This window comes from Plecotus auritus (assembly GCF_963455305.1).
Source record: "Plecotus auritus genome assembly, chromosome: 8".
NCBI lineage: Eukaryota > Metazoa > Chordata > Mammalia > Chiroptera > Vespertilionidae > Plecotus > Plecotus auritus.
In genome coordinates this window covers 7,659,093-7,678,117 of record NC_137782.1, presented here as the reverse complement: position 1 = coordinate 7,678,117, position 19,025 = coordinate 7,659,093, and the positions used below count along the sequence as shown (strand labels likewise).

At 49.0% G+C, this 19,025-nt stretch overlaps 1 protein-coding gene across 2 annotated transcripts in view; it reads right to left on the bottom strand.

Moving 5' to 3' along the window:
• MAPRE2 (microtubule associated protein RP/EB family member 2) overlaps positions 1–19,025 on the bottom strand; it is a 130,263-nt gene that overhangs the window by 96,480 nt on the left and 14,758 nt on the right. For both annotated transcript variants that reach the window (XM_080686904.1, XM_080686903.1), the window contains exon 2: positions 10,497–10,558. Coding sequence is in view for 1 of the 2 variants with exons in the window: in XM_080686903.1 (XP_080543029.1) it covers positions 10,497–10,558 (62 nt within the window). In the remaining variant the exon portion in view is untranslated. The remainder of the gene's footprint in view (positions 1–10,496; positions 10,559–19,025) is intronic.

Sequence of the window (19,025 nt, the reverse complement as noted above, 5' to 3'; positions counted from 1 at the left end):
CACCGGGGCCACCAGGGCCACAGGAGGAGGGTCTCCCCCGGCCGGGGCATCTCGGGGAGCCTGCTGCCCACGGCAGTGGAGCCACGGCTCCCGATGGCTCCTCACCCGTGCGTCAGGGAACATGAGGCCAGCAGCTGGGGAGCAGTGTGAGTCATGGGAGAGACATCCACCAATTTCTGACCTCATCCAAATAAAATTCTAGAAAAGAAATTAAAGACGCTTACTTCATTAAAAAAAAAAAAAAAAAAAAAAAAAAGAACGCACATGGAAATTATGAAGTAAGACTGAGTTTCCATTGGGAATGTTTTAATTAGTGCTTACATTTTGTTTACTCAAGAGCTTATAATGTCAGGTCTTCGTGGTCCCAATTCACACGCACCGAGTGTGTGCAGGGCGCGCGCCTGAGGGACCTGACTGCGGAGTCGAACGCACGGAAACACACAGGGTCCCCTCACGTGGCTTCTGTTTAATTTCTACACGAAGGAGCCAGACCCCTGGGAAAGCCAGAGGGATCTTAGTCGTAACAACTCACGGGCTCTGGGCTCCCAGGAGCACGAGGGCCCGATGCGGGCGAAGGGGTCACTGTGACACCCCTTTTTCTGCAGAGCTGCCGAATATTCCTGGGGGGCCAGCGGGACACGCCTGACCCCGGGCGGTAGTGACGAACATCAGCAGAAACAGGCCTCGTCCGCTGACCCGGTGATGTTTTTCGGAGGCAGAGTTGCCATGAAAGTAACTCAAGCGCGCCCACCCGCCCCCCGCAATGTCCATTGTTTCCAGAAGCTCCTGGTAAAAGTGTGGTGGGGCGTCTCCAGTCATCACTGCACTCTCCCACGCCCCGAATAAAGGCAGGCCAGAGGCAGGAGCAGACACTAGGGTGGGGCCATGGGTGGGACCACACACAGCCATTTAGTGAGGAGGACTCCGCCCCCCTCGCTGGCCCCTCGCTTCTCACACCTCCGGCTTGAACTGCACCCCAGCACTCAGTTCTGAACCCTCAGATTGGGGGCTCTCCCTCCCCCGTGTCTCTCATTGGTCACCATACCTGTTTATCTCACAACATGACACTAGGGGCCCTTTCTCTCCCCTCCCACTCGCAGCACACACCTCAGGGCACACGCCCCCCCCCCCCCCCCCTGCCTGCCTTAGGGGCCTCTCCAGAGGGCTCCCTGCTTCCCGGCTCTCTTACTGCTCCATGCTTCTGACAAACCAGCAAAGTGACCTCCCGCTTCTTCTCCATCAGGGCCACATAGAAACGCCAAGGTTCCCTTTGGTGCTTAAAGCCTTATGCAGTCTCACTCCCTCAGACACCTGTCTCCCACCACCGACAGTGGGGGTGGGGTTCACTTGGCTGCCTCTTAACCTGGAGTGCTGTTCCGTCCCCTGGAGTGAGCATCCGAAAAGACTTCCCTGGAAGGGACAGCAGAGAAAAGAGCCTGTGGGTGTCCCTCTTTGGAGTCATTCGCACGTGCTCCTGTAGCAAGAGATTCTTCCGGCCGGTTATTGTTTTGGACTCTGTGGTCCGTGGGGCTGCCAGACCATTAAGCTACCGCTGACAACAGTATCAGCTGCTTCATTACAAAGGCAGGAAGAGGCCGGAGCCGTCCAGGGGATTATGATGCTCATGTGACAGCACCTGAGGTCTCCGCAGGGCCCCGTCCACCCAGGGCAAGGAGACAGAGCCAGGGACACGCAGCCACTGCCCCTCCTCTTCACCTGCTCGGACCAATCAGAGGACACCCTGACAGTCAGAACCAGTGTTTCCCCAGTTAACTTATCTTAGAAACCTCACAGGCGATGACTGCTCTAAAGAAATAACCAGCCCTGACCGGTTTGGCTCAGTGGATAGAGCGTCAGCCTGTGAACTGAAGGGTCCCAGGTTCGATTCCAGTCAAGGGCATGTACCTTGGTTGCAGGCACATCCCCAGTGGGAGGTGTGCAGGAGGCAGCTGATCGATGTTTCTCTCTCATCGATGTTTCTGGCTCTATCCCTTTCCCTTCCTCTCTGTAAAGAAATCAATAAAATATATTAAAAAAAAAAAAAAAAAGAAAGAACCAATCAGTCTAGCCAGTTTGGCTCAGTGACTAGAGCGTGGGACTGTGGACGGAAGGGTCTGGGTTCCATTCCTGTCAAGGGCACGGACCTTGGTTGCAGGCTCTCGGCCCTGGTCGGGGTTGTGAGGGAGGCAACCAATCGATGTCTCTCTCTCACATCTGTGTTTCTCTCTGTCTCTCCCTCTCCCTCTCCTCTCTCTAAAAATCATGGAAAATTTATCCTCGGGTGAGGATTTAAAAAAGAAAGAAAAGAAAAAAGAAATCAAGACTCACACATGGCTGTGGGGTCCCTTGTCTGGTTAGAGCCAAGGTCCGCAGAGGTCCGCGGTGAGGCCAGGCCACAGGCCCCAGGGCGTCTCCCGGGCTGGTCGCTTCCACTCGGGCCCAACCTGCTGAGAGCAGCCCTCGCCCTCTGCACGCACAGCGTGGGTTCCGGAAAGCACTGCATCCCTGTGGTCTCCCCCCCTCCCGCCCCCCCCCCCCCCCAATCCTGGAGACGAGCTCCCGCAGCTTGGACCCAGGGCTGCGGAGCGGAGCCGACACACTTCACAACGTCAGGAGGCGGCTCAAGGCCACGTGTGTGACCTGCGCTGCACAAACCCCATGCAAAGGCCACGTTCAGGTCAGGAGAAGGAACACAGCTTTGCTGGTGCCACTCAGGGTGTGAGGCTTAACACCACTAAAGAGCCTGAAGAACAACGCCCTCATGCTGCCTCAGGGTGCCATTCTAAAACGCATAATTAACCTGCATTACTTCCCCATCTGTTTTCTCCACTCCCCGGCTCTAAGCAAAGGAATCATTGACTCCACCCTTTAAACTCATCGCTGTAGCCATGCCCAGCACGGAGGGAAAAGCCCAATCACAGGCCAACACATGACCCAGCTGGCATGCCTCAGGGGTTGAGCGTTGACCTATGAACCAGGAGGTCACGGTTCAATTCCACGGTCAGGGCACATGCCCGGGTTGCGGGCTTGATCCCCAGTGTGGGGCGTGCAGGAGGCAGCGATCAATGATTCTCTCTCATCATTGATGTTTCTCTCTCCCTCCCTCCCCCTCCCTCTCTGAAATCAATAAAAAAACAACAACAACCAAAAAACCCCATGTCTGTCCAGCCTCTCGGAAGTCCTGCACACTGTTCCCTGGCCAAAGGCAGCGCCCGGGGCGAGGGGAGAGGCTGCCAGACAGGAAGATCCTACATTTACTGAAAAGCTCTTTTTCTGATTCCCCTTGAATACCAACCAGGCAAATGTGAGAGCCAAGTTTTCTGCATGATTTTAACGTACAATTATAATTCTTTCCACAATGGGAAGTGGAGGTTAAGCGAACTTTTGGATCCTGTTCCACAGATCTCGCTGCTACATTTTGTGAAATTTGGCATTCTTGTGTCCATCTGCTGACGAAAAGCATGGTTCTACAGTTATCACTAGATCTGACATAGGTTCATCTGGATAAAATGCTTTGTTCTACGATAGTCTGAAGAAAGTAGCATCTAACGTCTGAAGGCCAATAATACTCCACGAGTGAGGGATGGTGTCAGCGTGTGAACGGAGGGGAGAGGGACCTGGAATATTAACACTTTGCAAAGGGGTTTGAAGAGATCTCTGTGCTTCCTAGCTTCAAGTTGGAAGCTTAAGCACGTGCGGTAAATAGGATCTAGATGGGAAAGTTGCTAATATCCCATTAGCAGAGCAGGATTAGAAGTTCACCGAAAACCCGGTACTCACAGCCCTGAACGCTGAGTGCTTCTAACGCAATGAAACAGGGCACGCACCCCCCGCCATAAACCGCATCCCTGACAGCTATCGGAGAGAGCCAGCACACTCTGTGAGCCTGGAACAGCAACGCCTCGTTTTTATATAAAAATAAAGGGTTTTGTATATAAAGGTTTTGACCAAAAAAACTTATACTTTTTCTTTACTGTAATATATTTGACCTTTATGAAATAAAAATAGTTGGATTATCACATTCCTATGATGAAAAATATTTGATCATATTACAAACGTCGCCTAATACAATGGCTGTATTTTAACTTCTCCACCAGCCTGGAGAAATACTACTGGGTAAGAAGCATCGAGGCGTCAGTAAATTTAAAAATAAGTTTATCATCCTGGGTATCATCTTGTTAGTAGCCTCAGTTCAGATTCCTAACCAATGAGCCTGAAATTATTATACATCTTTATTCTCCCTCCTCCCTTTTTAAGTCCATCCTGTTCAAATATTTACCCAACCAAAAAAATCCTATCAATTCTTCTCCTGCTGCCTCTCTCCGTATTTTTTGTTTGTTTCTAGCAAATTCATATCATCAGAAATGTGGACAAATGCAATAGCTTCCAAGAGCCTGTCTTTTCGGCTCGCCTTTCCTTCCCATCTACTCTGTCTGTGTGAATAATGTGTCGTTTTTAGAAAATGCACGTTAAGAATCGAGGGCTACAATGAAAACAAAGATCAAGGTTGTTGATAAGATGCAGCTTTCAAAAAGGAGTGTGCCTGGGTTAGGCCATTACTACTAGGCCATGTTTTATGTTTTTTAAACATATTTTATCGATTTTTTACAGAGAGGAAGGGAGAGGGATAGAGAGTTAGAAACATCAATGACAGAGAAACATCGATCAGCTGCCTCCTGCACACCTCCCACTGGGGATGTGCCCGCAACCAAGGTCCATGCCCTTGACCGGAATCGAACTTGGGACCCTTCCGACGGCAGGCAGACGCTCTATCCACTGAGCCACACCGGTCAGGGCTAGGCCATGATTTCTTAAGCAGGAGGAAGAGTGGCTGGCTCCTCTTAATCCGAGGCACCCATCTAGAATTGTTATTCCTGGCTGGAGACAACATTGTCATCATCACACAGGGGCCAAGCACTCAACTCATATTTTTCGGCAAACCAAGCCCAGTTTTCCCTGAGCCAGGCACCAGGGAAGGGCACCAATGGCTCGGTCCCGCTCCTAAGCCGAGGTCCTGCTGCCTGAGTGGCATTGCCTCACGCCGGCCTGAAACGGGCCACGCCCCAGGAGCAGAAATAAAGTGAGAAGCGAGACTCCCACGAGAGAAGCTCTCCGCAGCGATGTGACCTAGCCCAGCCACTGCCTTGAAAGGTCGTAGCACGCCAGCATCGGGGATGCCACGGGGCAGGGGAGGCTGGCTGGCCGGCACGCTCCAAAGCGGGAGTCCCAAGTGTCGGAAAATACAAAACCCGCGTGGCTCAGCGCTCAGTCTCCGGGGCCTCTGAGGCTTTACGTGACCTTCACCGTCCACGTTTCTCAATGTAGTCTGTGGTTAACCCGATCATCTGTGAGTCCTGTGAACTGCTCTCTTGAAGCCTGAATGTGACTACCTGTAGGACAGAGACAAACACGCCAGTGCGTGCATTTGGGGCAGGATGCTGCGTGAGGCGAGGGGCGCTGGAAACCTGTGTCCCACGCAGTACCAGTTGCCGGGCAACCTGACGCCACGCCGGCTGCACAGACTTTCACCGAACCTGCTGCCTTCACGGGATGTGGGAACACAGGGGTGAGGCCGCCAGCAGGGGGTATGGTTTAACCCACTGTGACCGGTTAGTTTAAAGCAGCCGTGGGCAAACTACGGCCCGCGGGCCGGATCCGGCCCGTTCGGCTGTTCTATCCGGTTCTCTTGCTCTCCCCTCCGCTCCTTTACTTTGAATTTATATTAGTTCACACAAACACTCCATCCGTGCTTTTGTTCCGGCCCTCCGGTCCAGTTTAAGAACCCATGGTGGCCCTCGAGTCAAAAAGTTTGCCCACCCCTGGTTTAAAGTCTGCCAATTAGCTTTGAAGGCGACTCTGTGCGTCAAATAATGGCAGGTTGGAATAATAACAACATGTCAACTCTGCGGGCTGTTCCGCAGACTTTAACACGAACACGGGGCCGCACGGAAAACTGCTCCACCAGCCGGAAGAGCTGCACTCAGAGGCGGGCACACGGTCTCACTACAGCATGTAAAACGGTGTGGGGAGGACTAGAGGGGAAAACCACAACGAACGATTTGTTAGGGGAGGGTTACAGGAAGGGTTATAGGCGATTTGCTTTTTATGATTTCCACTATTATTTTCAATAATGGAAATTTTGGAAATACTATGGAAGTAGAAGAAAACACACATGTGCGAGACATTTGAGAAGGAATGCAGGCAGCAGCTGGACGCTGGGAGATAGTTACTTAAATAATTGTAAATAACCTAATATCCTATCTAATAAAAGAGTAATATGCAAATTGACCATCACTCCAACACACAAGATGGCTGCCCTCATGTGGTCAAAGATCCTGCCCCCATGTGGACACAAGATGGCCAGCAGGGGAGGGCAGTTGTGGGCGATCAGGCCAGCAGGGGGGCGGGCAGTTGGGAGGGTCCAGGCCTGCAAGGGAGGGCAGTACGGGGTGATCAAGTCTGCAGGGGAGGGCAGTTAGGGGTGACCAGGCCAGCAGAGGAGGGAAGTTGGGGGCGACTCGGCCTGCAGGGAAGGGCAGTTGGGGGGGACCCAGGCCTGCAGGGGAGAGCATTTGTGGGGGACCAGGCCTGCAGGGGAGGGCAGTTAGGGGTGACCAGGCTGGCAGAGGAGGGAAGTTGGGGGCAAACAGGCTGGCAGGAGAGCGGTTAGGCATTAATCAGGCTGGCAGGCAGAAGTGGTTAGGGGCAATCAGGAAGGCAGGCAGGCGAGCAGTTGGGAGCCAGGGGTCCCAGATTGGAGAGGGTGCAGGCTGGGCTGAGGGACACCCCACCCCCGTGCACAAATTTCGTGCACCGGGCCTCTAGTATTTCTCATAAAACATAAGTATAGATCAGTACCAAGTGGCTTGAGGCTTTTGCCTCAATGGTAACTAAGACGTTGAAATGTGTCTTTGTTTCTTGCGTGATTTTAATCCAAATGAGCAATTGTACGTCCTCTATGACACTAACAGTTGTGCTTCCACCAAGGGGTCATCTGTGGTCAACATGGCCGGGGTGGTGTGAGGGGAGTGAGGGCAGGAGGGAAAGGGGAGGAGAGGAGGAATACAGGTTCAACTTCCGAGATAATCAGGATTAGTCTCACACACTCACACACACACACACACACACTCACACACACTCACACACACTCACACACTCACACTCACACTCACACACACACACACACTCACACACACACACACACACACTCACACACTCACACTCACACACTCACACACTCACACACACACACACACACACACTCACACACTCACACACTCACACACACACACACACACACACACACACACTCACACACACACACACACACACACTCACACACTCACACACTCACACTCACACACTCACACACTCACACACACACACACACACACACACACACACACTCTAAAGTCATTTGCTCCCATAACCTCCACTCTACTTCCAATCCCGCCCCCCCCCCCCACCGAAGGCTTTCTGGTTCACAGGCAGCTCCAAACGTGTATCTGGGTGTGAGTCCTGCTTGTGGAAATAACTTTGGATTCACACCTGCTTGGGGTCTAATCTCGCCTCGACCATGTACTAGCTATGGTCGAGTCATCTCTCTGAAACTCCATTTCCTCACCCATGAAAAGCATAGGGCATGTAAACATTAAGAAAATGTTTGAGTTGTAGCTGAGTGCTTGGACCCAGCAGGCACTAAATGTTGGAGTTGGGTTGTAGCTCAGTGCTTGGACCCAGCAGGCATGAAATAAAGTTTGTTCTCTCTCCCATTTCCCCCTTCGCACACAGAACCCTGTGCTCGGCACTGGAGAGACAGTTTATGGAGAACTGGACATGAACTCGCCTCAGCTGCAGGCTGTTCTCAGATCTTGCTCCCCCGCCCCCCATAATTACCCTCCCAGGGACCAGGATCCCTGGGTCATAACCAATGACGCAGCATGAGGCCAGGCCAGACTTGTCTGCACCTCGCAGACCAGAGCGAGCTCCCGGGGAGGCTGTTTGTAAGATGTACTGAAAGCGTCGGTTCTCGCTAATCTGGCTTCTAGAGCTGGTGGTCCAGTACAGCAGCCGGTGGCCAGGTGTGGCTCTTCACATTACATTAGTTAAATTAAATTCAACTGGAAATGCATCTAAAATGTTCTCCAATCACGTGAACACATTCCAGTTACTCAATGTGCCCACGTGGGGTGTGGCTACCAAATATGACGGCCCGGACGCAGGGCATCTTCACCAACCCCAGGCGCTTAGGAACTGCTCCGGGCCACCCGTGGGAGCGAGAAGTGCCAGAGGGTTAGTGCCCAGCATCTCTGTTTATTAATCCTCTTCTTTGTAATGACTCTCAGACCAGAAAACTCAACTCAGACAGTGAAGGGGGCAGAAGAAACCCGCTTCTTGACTAGGGAGCCCCACTAGATACAAGCATTGCAGGCTCCAGCCTGAGGGACCCCAGGAGCATTCTTTCCCCAGACCTCAGCCCCCTTGGAAAGAACACGTTGGTAAGATACATCAACCTTTTCTGCTGGCCACAATGCGAGGACTTCACCAGATTCTAGAACTCTCTGTGAAAGGCAGAAATCTCCGGTAGGGGCACCGTGTACTAAAGGGTTGCTAAGCAGTCGGCAGCTTTATTTATTTATTTATTTATTTATAAATATATTTTATTGATTTTTTACAGAGAGGAAGGGAGAGGGATAGAGAGCCAGAAACATCGATGAGAGAGATACATCGATCAGCTGCCTCCTGCACACTCCCCACTGGGGATGTGCCCGCAACCAAGGTCCATGCCCTTGACCGGAATCAAATCTGGGACCCTTGAGTCCACAGGCCGATGCTCTATCCACTGAGCCAAACCGGTTAGGGCAGCAGTTTTATTTCTGAATGCAGAAAGCCGTTGACTCAAGTCGGTGCCACAAGTGCCCATGACAAGAAGTACACCTTTGTGGATGAGGGATGGGACACCCAATTACTCCAACTCTTCTACGCCTCATTATCAGTCAAGTCAAGGGTTAACAAAAGCCGGTCTCTCAGAATCTAGTCTGTCCACAGGGGGCGCTCGAGTTAGTTGCAGCCCTGTACTAATAAACTCATAAACCAGTCAACAGCTCGTACCCCTATAACATTCCAGAAAGAAAGCATCAGCCGACTTTACAATAAATGCATTGTCCTCATGATCAAGTTTCATATTTCCCCAAAGAGGGGCTCCTGTCAAGTTTTCCTCAGCTCGGGTACGCGGGCCTCTGCCCAGGAGACCAGCACAACCGCAGGCTAACGCCTCCCACCCCGTGTGCGTGCCCACGTCTGCTTCTCCCCACAAAGGCCTTTCCAGTTCCCTCTGCCCCAACTCAGCCCTCGAGCCAGCGGGGGGCCCCAAGGAGTCCAGCGGCTTGGACACCACCCAGGGGGAAATTTACTAGAGCAAAAGGGGAAACGTTCACTCCCCCTATTTAAATAAATGAATTATTTTAATTTAATACAATTTTGTACCTGTATGTTTCACTGGGTTCAATATCAAGGCAACTCCTTACAAGTCTACACTTCTGTCGGAGAAGGATTTTCGTTTCTCTTCTAAATGACTTTATTTTAAAACGATCATCAACCATAATGTTTATCACAAAGAAACCGTAAGGCAAACGGGGGACATCATCCATGGATTTGAGCTTGTGAAGCTCACCAAATACAGTTCGGAGAATTATCTAAGAACGGAGTTCTAGTTTTATCACTCCAGAAAGAAAGCAGCACATATACCCCACACTCCTTTATTCCCCCGACGGAAAAACGTTGCTGCTGGGGGACAAAGAAAGTAAAACGAGAGATGTTTGGAGCACCTTTGATGAAATCCAGGGCGCTAGGCTTAGCGAGGCTATTCTCTGGACAATAATGGCTCAGAGCGTGGAAACCTCTCGAGATGGCTTTCCAAATATTGCCATCTGGTGGAACTTTGGTTAATTGTTCCTTTGTTCTGGGGAGCCCTGACGTGAACCTTGAGACTCAGTACCAGCAGGAAAGAACTGAAGGTCAAACGATTGTGTCTCAAACACAAATCCCAAACTGGACAGGGAGGCGCCCCAGGTCTTCACCTCCTTTCCAAAACACCCCGTCTCTCTCTATTGTCAAGTCAACAGAGCAGTTGCCTTGGTTTTTAACAAGATCAAACAATCGCTTACCATTAGAAATGTCACGAGGCCATTGACTGTATCTTGAAATTCTCTTCCTCCACGTATCCTTCATTAGATCTCCAAAAGTAAACTTTAATTGGCTTGCCCACTTGTAGAGGAATTGCTCATAGCAGTTAATTAGCCCTCAGTACCCGCGGGATGTGGAATATAGTTTGAGAAGTAACGTTTTAACAAAACGTGTTTGCTCAAATATTTGCATTAGTTGTATCATGCCATTTTGAGGATAAATTTAGGACAGAGGTATTAATAATACTCCAATTTAATCTGTAAATGACTTAATCTGTAAGTCACACAACATAATTGACAGTGAAACCTTACCTTGGGCATCCGGGCTCTCTCCCCGGCTGTCGAGATGAACTGTTCCTCTGAGAGGGGGGATGCTGGGATAGAAAAAACGGAAAGAGAAATTAAGAGTGAGCATGTAACGTGGTGAAAACACAGGAGCAAAGAGTTATTTAGTTCATCGGGTGTGGCCATCAACGCAAAAGGAAATGAAAGAAAACACGCACACAAAATACCCAAATTCAGTTGCTTTTACCACGGGAGAGGTTAGGTCAGCCAAACAATAGGGTTCTCAATCCATAGTATTCTTGGGTGGCTTTACTATAGTATGTGAGTATTTAGTCTATCAGTCCTATGAGGAGCACGCCCCTCCCCCATGTGATGAGAATCATGTGTTAGCAGGAAACCCAGGAGCGTGCTTCTCATGGGGTATCAAATGTCAAGAGCAATTAAAATACTGACTTTCCCAAACTTAGGTAATTTGCAGGTTTTATATCAACACAGGCTTCGTCTCTTAGTCAAAAGATTTGTGTTAATTTTAACAGGGTAAGCATTAAAAACAATGCCAAGGCCTGGCCGGCGTGGGTCAGTGGTTGAGCGTCGACCTATGAACCAGGAGGTCACAGTTCGATTCCCGGTCAGGGCACATGCCTGGGGTTGTGGGCTCGATCCCCAGTAGGGGGCGTGCAGGAGGCAGCCGACCAATGATTCTCTCTCATCATTGATGTTTCTATCTCTCTCTCCCTCTTCCTTCCTCTCTCTGAAATAATAAAAAAAATACATTAAAAAACAAAACAAAACAAAAATGCCAGGATCAAACTTCAAACAGATGAAGGGCAGATCCAATTTAGAGGCTGGGACATGTGTCCAAGCTCCAGGTTGTGAGGGTCCAGTGTCAGGGGTGGGGTGGACGAAAACTGGGGGGAGGCTTATGCAGATGCTGCTAACAAGGACCTAAGATGCATGCAGGATCCTTGATGGTCTTCCCCGTCCCCTAGAAACAAGTTAGAAAGGACCCCGCTCCACCTTCCATCTAAGCCTTTCCCTGCACACGACTCTACTGTGTTTTCTGTGCATGGCCATTTCAGAAATGCCTTTGGTGCTTAGTTTAAAATCAACTGTATAACAATAAAATATGTGTGGCAGACCCAACGTAAGGTGATGAGTCCCAGGCATAGTTCTGGAGGTGTCACTCCGAGAAGGATTTTAAGAAAGGGAGGCCCGAGCAGCATGGCTCAGTGGTTGAGCATCGACCTGGTCAGGGCACAGGCCCGGGTTGCCAGCTTGATCCCCAGTAGGGGGTGTGCAGGAGGCAGCTGATCAATGATTCCCTCTCACCATTGATGTTTCCCCCTCTCTCTCTTCCTCTCTGAAATCAATAAAAATACATTAAAAAAAAAAAAAGAAAAAAGAAAGGGAGGAAGGAGACATTCTCTGTCTCCTTCCTCCCTTTCTTTTTTTTTTTTTTTTTAATATATTTTTTTCCTATACTTTCTCGATAGGGGCAAGAGAAGATGGAAAAAAATGCAAATACATGGTAAGTGCTGAGAGAGTAAAAGTAAAGGTGACAGCTGAGTTTTCAATGTCACACTAGTCAATAAGGGACCTCAAAAGAATCTAGTGAACAAAAACTGAAGAACAAAACAGATCCAGAGACACTGAAACATGCAACAGACTGATGTATCTCAGAAGGTGGAGGGAGCGGGGTGTGGGAAGAGACTAAATAAAGAACTTACATGCACATATGCATAACCCTTGGACAAACAGTGCAGAGAAAGCCTGGGGCGGGGGGCAGGAGTAGGGTGGAGGGGGTTAGTGGGGGAGAAAGGGGGACATAGTTGTAATACTGTGAACAATAAAGTTTAAAAAAAAAATCAGAAAATTTAACATGAACGGTTTCAAGAACTGCTCACTGGTAACCTGACACTTGTTTCCTTCAGATAGAACAGGTAGAATTTCTTTATGTGTTTTATAGCAGAATTAATTTTATGGGTATTTCATCCCCGCCCCCACCCCCACACACAATTTATAGAAAGTTGGTAAAACTAAGAAAATCAGTTTAAAGAAAATCTCTTTCTATCCATGCTCATTTCTTTCCTGAGCCTTCCAATCTTCTAGAAATATTTACTGAATCAGAATAAAATGTTCACTTGCCCTATTTGCCTGGCACCATAGCTGCTGGGTGCTGGTCAAAGCACTGGCCACCAAGCTGGGAAGCAAGAGCAGACGGTTCTTAGTTATCTATAAACCAGATAATTAGCCCTTAGAGAACCCAGGCCTGGCTGCACACAACGGGCCTTTTTCTGTTCTCTGACAACAACCCATTGCGAATGTCCAACAGCTGCAATGGATCCGTTTGGAGAAGAATGAGATCATTTAGGGAACACCCCTGCACAAGCCATTCCACACACTTTGTCTAATTTAATCCTCAAAGCCATCTTATGACAAATGAAGAAAAACGAGGCTCAGCATAGGGAGGAGTTTGCCCAAATACCATGCAGCTGGGTTCTAATGTGTCTGATGGATTCTCGTATCAGCTCTCTCGTCCACAGCATATACCTTAAAAGCCAGGCCCTTGCCATTGGTTTGAAATGCCTGGAGAGCGATGGCTCCGGGATATTGTAGGTGCTCAATAAGACAACATCTTGCAATGGTGGAGGTCTAGGGCCCCCTCTAGTGGGGGTGGCAGGGGAGACAACGGTTTTTTTCCTGTGGTGTTTAGTAGATGTAGAGCCGTTATTGTCTATGAGTTTCACACTTTATATAAAGACTAGATGCCCGATGCACGAAGATTTGTGCAAGAATGGGCCTTCCTTCCCCTGGCTGCCAGCATCGTCTTCACTCTGGCCAGAGCCGCCTTTCTGCCTTCCCACGCTGCCCAGAGGTGCCCTGCCCCCGGCTGCTCCATGCCTGCATATGCAAATTAACCCACCATCTTTGTTGGGTTAATTTGCATACTCACTCCTGATTGGCTGATGGGCATCGCGAAGGTACGGTCAATTTGCATCTTACTCTTTCATTAGTGTAGATTAACTCAAAATGGATCACTACATAAATGTAAAATGTAAGAACCATGAAACATTCAGAAAAAAAACCGAACAATCTTTGGAAGCTAGGGCCTGGCAAAGAGTTCTTAGCCTTGACCCCCAAAACGCAATCCATAAAAGGGAAGACTGATAACTTGGACTTCATCAAAACTTAGAACTTTCGCCCACGTGAAGTAGATGTAAATATAAGCTTTAAATTAGGAGAAAATATTAGCAAACTACATATCTGACAAAGCGCTAATATTTAAAATTAAGAACTTTCAAACTTCAACAGTAAAAAAAAAAAACCCAAACAATTGGAAAATGGGTAAAATACATGAACAGACATTTAACTGAGGAAAATATACAGATAGCAAATAAGCACATGAATTGATATTCAACATCATTAGCCATTAGGTAAGAGAAAATTATTTTTTTTTAATATATTTTTTTATTGATTTTTTTATAGAGAGGAAGGGAGAGGGAGAGAGAGTTAGAAACATCGATGATAGAGAAACATCGGTCAGCTGCCTCCTGCACACCTCCTACTGGGGATGTGCCTGCAACCAAGGTACATGCCCTTGACCGGAATCGAACCCGGGACCCCTCAGTCCGCAGGCCGACGCTCTATCCACTGAGCCAAACCGGTTAGGGCAGGTAAGAGAAAATTAAAAACCATATAATGAGAGATCACTCTACACTTAACAGAATGGTTGAAATAAAGAGTGACAACACGACAGGCCAATGAGAATGAGAAGAAACTAGATCATTCACCGATTGCTTGTGAGAAGGTACAATGGTTCAGCTACTCTGGAAACATTTGACTTTTTTAAAAAAAACAACAAACATACAACCCACCAATTGTACTCCTAGGGATTTCCCCAAAGAAGTTAAAAACGTATGTTTACAGCAAATTTATTCACAGTGGTCAAAAACTGGACACAACCCAGATACCCTTTGACCGGTTAATGGTTAAACAAACTGTGGTATATCCATAGCGTGGAATATGACTCAGCAATAAAAAGAAACCAGCTACTGACATTTACAAAAACCTGAATTTCCAGAGAATGATGCTGAATGAAAGGAGCCAATCCCACAGGTTCTGAACTGTGTGATTCCATTTATCTAACATTCTTGAAATGAGAAAACTATAGAAATGGAACACAGATTAGCCGGCAGGGGTGGGCAAACTTTTTGACTCGAGGGCCACAATGGGTTCTTAAACTGGACCGGAGGGCCGGAACAAAAGCATGGATGGAGTGTTTGTGTGAACTAATATAAATTCAAAGTAAAGGAGCGGAGGGGAGAGCAAGAGAACCCTCCGCTCTTTCGGCTCCGCGGGCCGGATAGAACAGCCGAATGGGCAGGATCCGGCCCGCGGGCCGTAGTTTGCCCACGGCTGGATTAGCTGTTGCCAGGAGTTCAGGAGGGAGTGAGGGCTGGAGGGGAGAGGGCGCGGTCAGAAAAGGGCAACACGCTTGTGGGGAGGAAAATGTTCTGCGTCCTGAACGTGTGTTGATGTCACGTCCTGGTTGTGACGCCGTGTAGATTTTTCAAGACGTTACCCCTGAGGGGGAAACTGAGTAAAGCTTACATAAAACATCTCTGTGTTGTTTCGTCTAACTAGGAAAACGTACAATTGTTTCAAAATAAAGTTTAATCCAAGAAATCAGGAGATTGGACAGCAACCAGAACAAGATAACGCCCTTCTTTCATATTCTTTCTTTTCCAGAGAAGAACAAAAGCCCCAGAGCAGTGAGCAAGATGGGGCCGGGAATTTGCTCCACTCTGCACAGACCCAAGAAAAAAATAACCTCACCTGCGATTTCAGCATTCAGGGCCCACGGCCAGCCTGTCTTGGAATTTTCTCTGCTGTTAACCCTTCTCCTACATTTACCTTCCCAACCCTTCAACAAAATTAAAAATACTGAGACACACACACACTCTCAAACCCAGAAGTTGACTTCTAAAGCGCAGTGTAATAACGGCATTTTGGAAATGACCCCTCACACCTCCCAGTCAATGCTACCCAAGAATTTCCCAAATGCCCACACCTTATTCTTTGCACAGGAACTGAAGTTCATCTTTTTCGTGGCTGACAAGGCAGGGTTCTGTATTGGAACCTGGGCCTCACACTGAGGGCATAACCTTCATCACCCCACTAAAGGGGTGCTCGCCGAGGCTCCCCCACGCTGGGAGAGGCCACGGTGACTTTCACTCTTCTCACCCTGAGCCCCAGCCAGCGCCTCAGACACACACCGCTGGCAGCCAAACGCCCTGTCTGGGCTGGCTGGCTTTGCTTCCATTGAAGAGACCAAATGTCTTTTGTGAGGACCAGAGCCACGACGTGGTCAAACGCTTTCGCAAACCACGTTCTCCGTTTCTACAAAAGTCCACTTCCCTCATCCTCTGGAAACTGCACATCCCCTCCCATTAAACACACTCTGAATTCCACCACCTCCCCCGCCCCCCAGAAAGACTGCTTTCGTGCATGACCATAAAGAAACAAATTGCCGTAACCGGTTTGGCTCAGTGGATAGAGCATCGGCCTGCGGACTGAAAGGTCCCAGGTTCGATTCCGGTCTAAGGGCATGTACCTTGGTTGCGGGGGCATCCCCAGTGGGAGGTGTGCAGGAGGCAGCTGATCGATGTTTCTAACTCTCTATCCCTCTCCCTTCCTCTCTGTAAAAATCAATAAAATATATTTAAAAAAATTTAAAAAAACCCAACAAATTGTGGTACAGCCATACCGTCGGCACCTAAGAGAGATGTCAGAATGGGAAAACGGGCTGTACAATTATTTCCGGTCATGCCATGCCGTGCAAGAGTTAAGAGCTCTCTCACTCCCTCTGTAGTGCTCTGTTCCACCAACGAGGCCTCTGATCAATGCAAGGATCAAGCACTCCCCTCACTGAGATGGAAATTGCGCCTCCCCAGCTGCTCCCAGCTTTTCCAAGACTGTCCAGCCCCCTTGCGGCCCGAACCCCGTTTTCCTCTCAGGGGTTGACTAAGCTATCTTTGAATTTTCACAATGAACTGCATCCTGAATTCCAAACTCCCTCCGGCTACTGAGCGCCATGGAATCCCTCCAGTTGCATATTGCATTCTTTAGTGTGGGAGGCCCAGAGCTTTCTAGAAATACAGCAGCTTGTAAGCTTTCCCAGAAGGTCACATGCTATTAATCCTTAGCTGATCCTACTCCTCAACAGCTTGCAGAGAGCCCGCCCCTGCCGGCACCTCCTCCATTAGCGTCTCTGGGCTCCGGGCCTTCCCCAGGGCATGGGGGGTGGGGCAAGAGCCTGCGAAGTTCAACCCCCCCAGAGGGTGGGGGCGGTGACCAGGGGCATGACTTGAGCTGAGCACCCACCAGGGAACCCAGAACCAAATGACAGTATCTGGTAAGTAAAGGGGTGCAGTCACACTGAATCACGGGCATTGAGTATGGTGCAGAACCGTGGTCGGCCAACCGCGGCTCTCGAGCCACATACGGCTCTTTGGCCCCTTGAGTGTGGCTCTTCCACAAAATACCACAGCCTGGGCGAGTCTATTTTGAAGAAGAGGCGTTAGAAGAAGTTTAAAAAATTTGGCTCTCAAAAGAAATTTCAATCGTTGTCCTGTTGGTATTTGGCTCTGTTGACGAGTTTGCCGACCACTGGTACAGAACATTCCTCTAAGAAAGGCAAACTACCAAAGGACCCACGTTATGTATTGAAGGGCTTTTGAGAAACGTTAGCTGGCGGATAATGGGATTTGGGTGGTAGATGTTAAGAAGAGCAGTGGTATTATGAACTTACGGTTCTGTGATTTGGGCTTCTATTAAAAAAAAAAAAAAATCCCCAGAAACTACCTAATGGGATAGCTATACCACAACAGAAATCCAGGACCTTCCATACAAACTGGGCCCCCCCCTCCCTTCTCAGAACCCTCCTTTATCCATCTGCTGCTTCCCAGCATGGGCCTAGCCTGCCTTTTCTATTCTAGACAGAACATTCATAGCGCTAACCTTACAAAGGTAAAATCCTGAAGGAAAAAACAACACGAGACCAACTGCACACAGGAGCAACGCACATGCACTATAACTCTGAGAAGGTTTCCCTTGCACTTTTATCCATTTCTAATCGGCTGTCCTTGAAAATAAAGTAGTTGGGCTAGAACCGTGGTCGGCAAACCGCGGCTCGCGAGCCACATGCGGCTCTTTGGCCCCTGGAGTGTGGCTCTTCCACAAAACACCACGGCCTGGGCGAGTCTATTTTGAAGAAGTGGCGATAGAAGAAGTTTAAGTTTAAAAAATTTGGCTCTCAAAAGAAATTTCAATCGTTGTACGGTTGATATTTGGCTCTGTTGGCTCATGAGTTTGCCGACCACTGGCCTAGTAGAATGGCCCTTTCCTCGTGGGTGTGATTGCCAACGAGATGGAGCAGAGTGTTCCTGGATCAGGGAAGCAGCGCGGAGATTCACTTGCAGAGCTGAGGTCAAATTCAGTGTTTGGGCCCTAGTGGAAACCATGCTTCACATTTGTCCTGTCTTTTTTGTTGATTTTGTTTCTTTAATATATTTTTATTGATTTCAGAGAGGAAGGGAGAGGGAGAGAGATAGAAACATCCATGATGAGAGAGAATCATTGATTGGCTGCCTCCTGCACGTCCCCTACTGGGGATGGAGCCCACAACCCGGGCCTGTGCCCTAGACCACATTTGAACCCGGGACCCTTCAGTCCACCGGCTGATGCTCTATCCGCTGAGCAAAGCCGGCTAGGGCTGTCTTGTCTTGACAGTAACATATGTAAAATGTTGGAAAGGTACCATGTGAGATCTAAGTAAGACTGACAGTGACCAGAGGGTTGCTACGACCTTCCTCCAAAGATGGATAACCATCCTCCAATCCCTGTGTTTTAAATCTCTTTTTCTTCCTGTCCTTGCCCGCTCCGGTGCACTTGGCGGTGGGAACCATATTGGCGATCGGTGACTGTGTAGCCACGTGAAACCATCGGAGGCAGGCCTTCTTGTCTTTGCCTGGATTTGGGGCAGCCAACACAACCCACACCAGCCTGGGCTAGTCGTTCCGTTTTCCCACGTCTTCCCTTGTCTCCAATAGCGTATGAGGCCTCTTTAGGTCTCAGACCAGACCCGCTGCTGGAGAGCGGGAGGCCTCCAACACTCACAGCCCCACTGGGAAAAGGGAGCTCAGGAGGGCTTCTGAGTCAATGCTTTTGTTTTGTTAATCCTCACCTGAGGATATTTTTTCCCCATTTGTTTTTAGAGAGAATGGAAAGGCGGGGGAGAGACAGAAAAACACCGATGTAAGAGAGACACATTGATTGGTTGCCTCCTGTATGCACCCTGACCAGGGATCAAGCCTGCAAGTACATGCCCTTGACCAGAATCGAACCCAGGACCCTTCAGTCCGAGGGCCAATGCCCTATCCACTGAGCCACACTGGCTAGGGCTGAGTAAATGCTTTTTAAAAATATGTCTGCCATGCTAGAAATCACTCTACTTTCATATGTATTTTGAGGAGAGCCAATGGCATTCTCCATGTA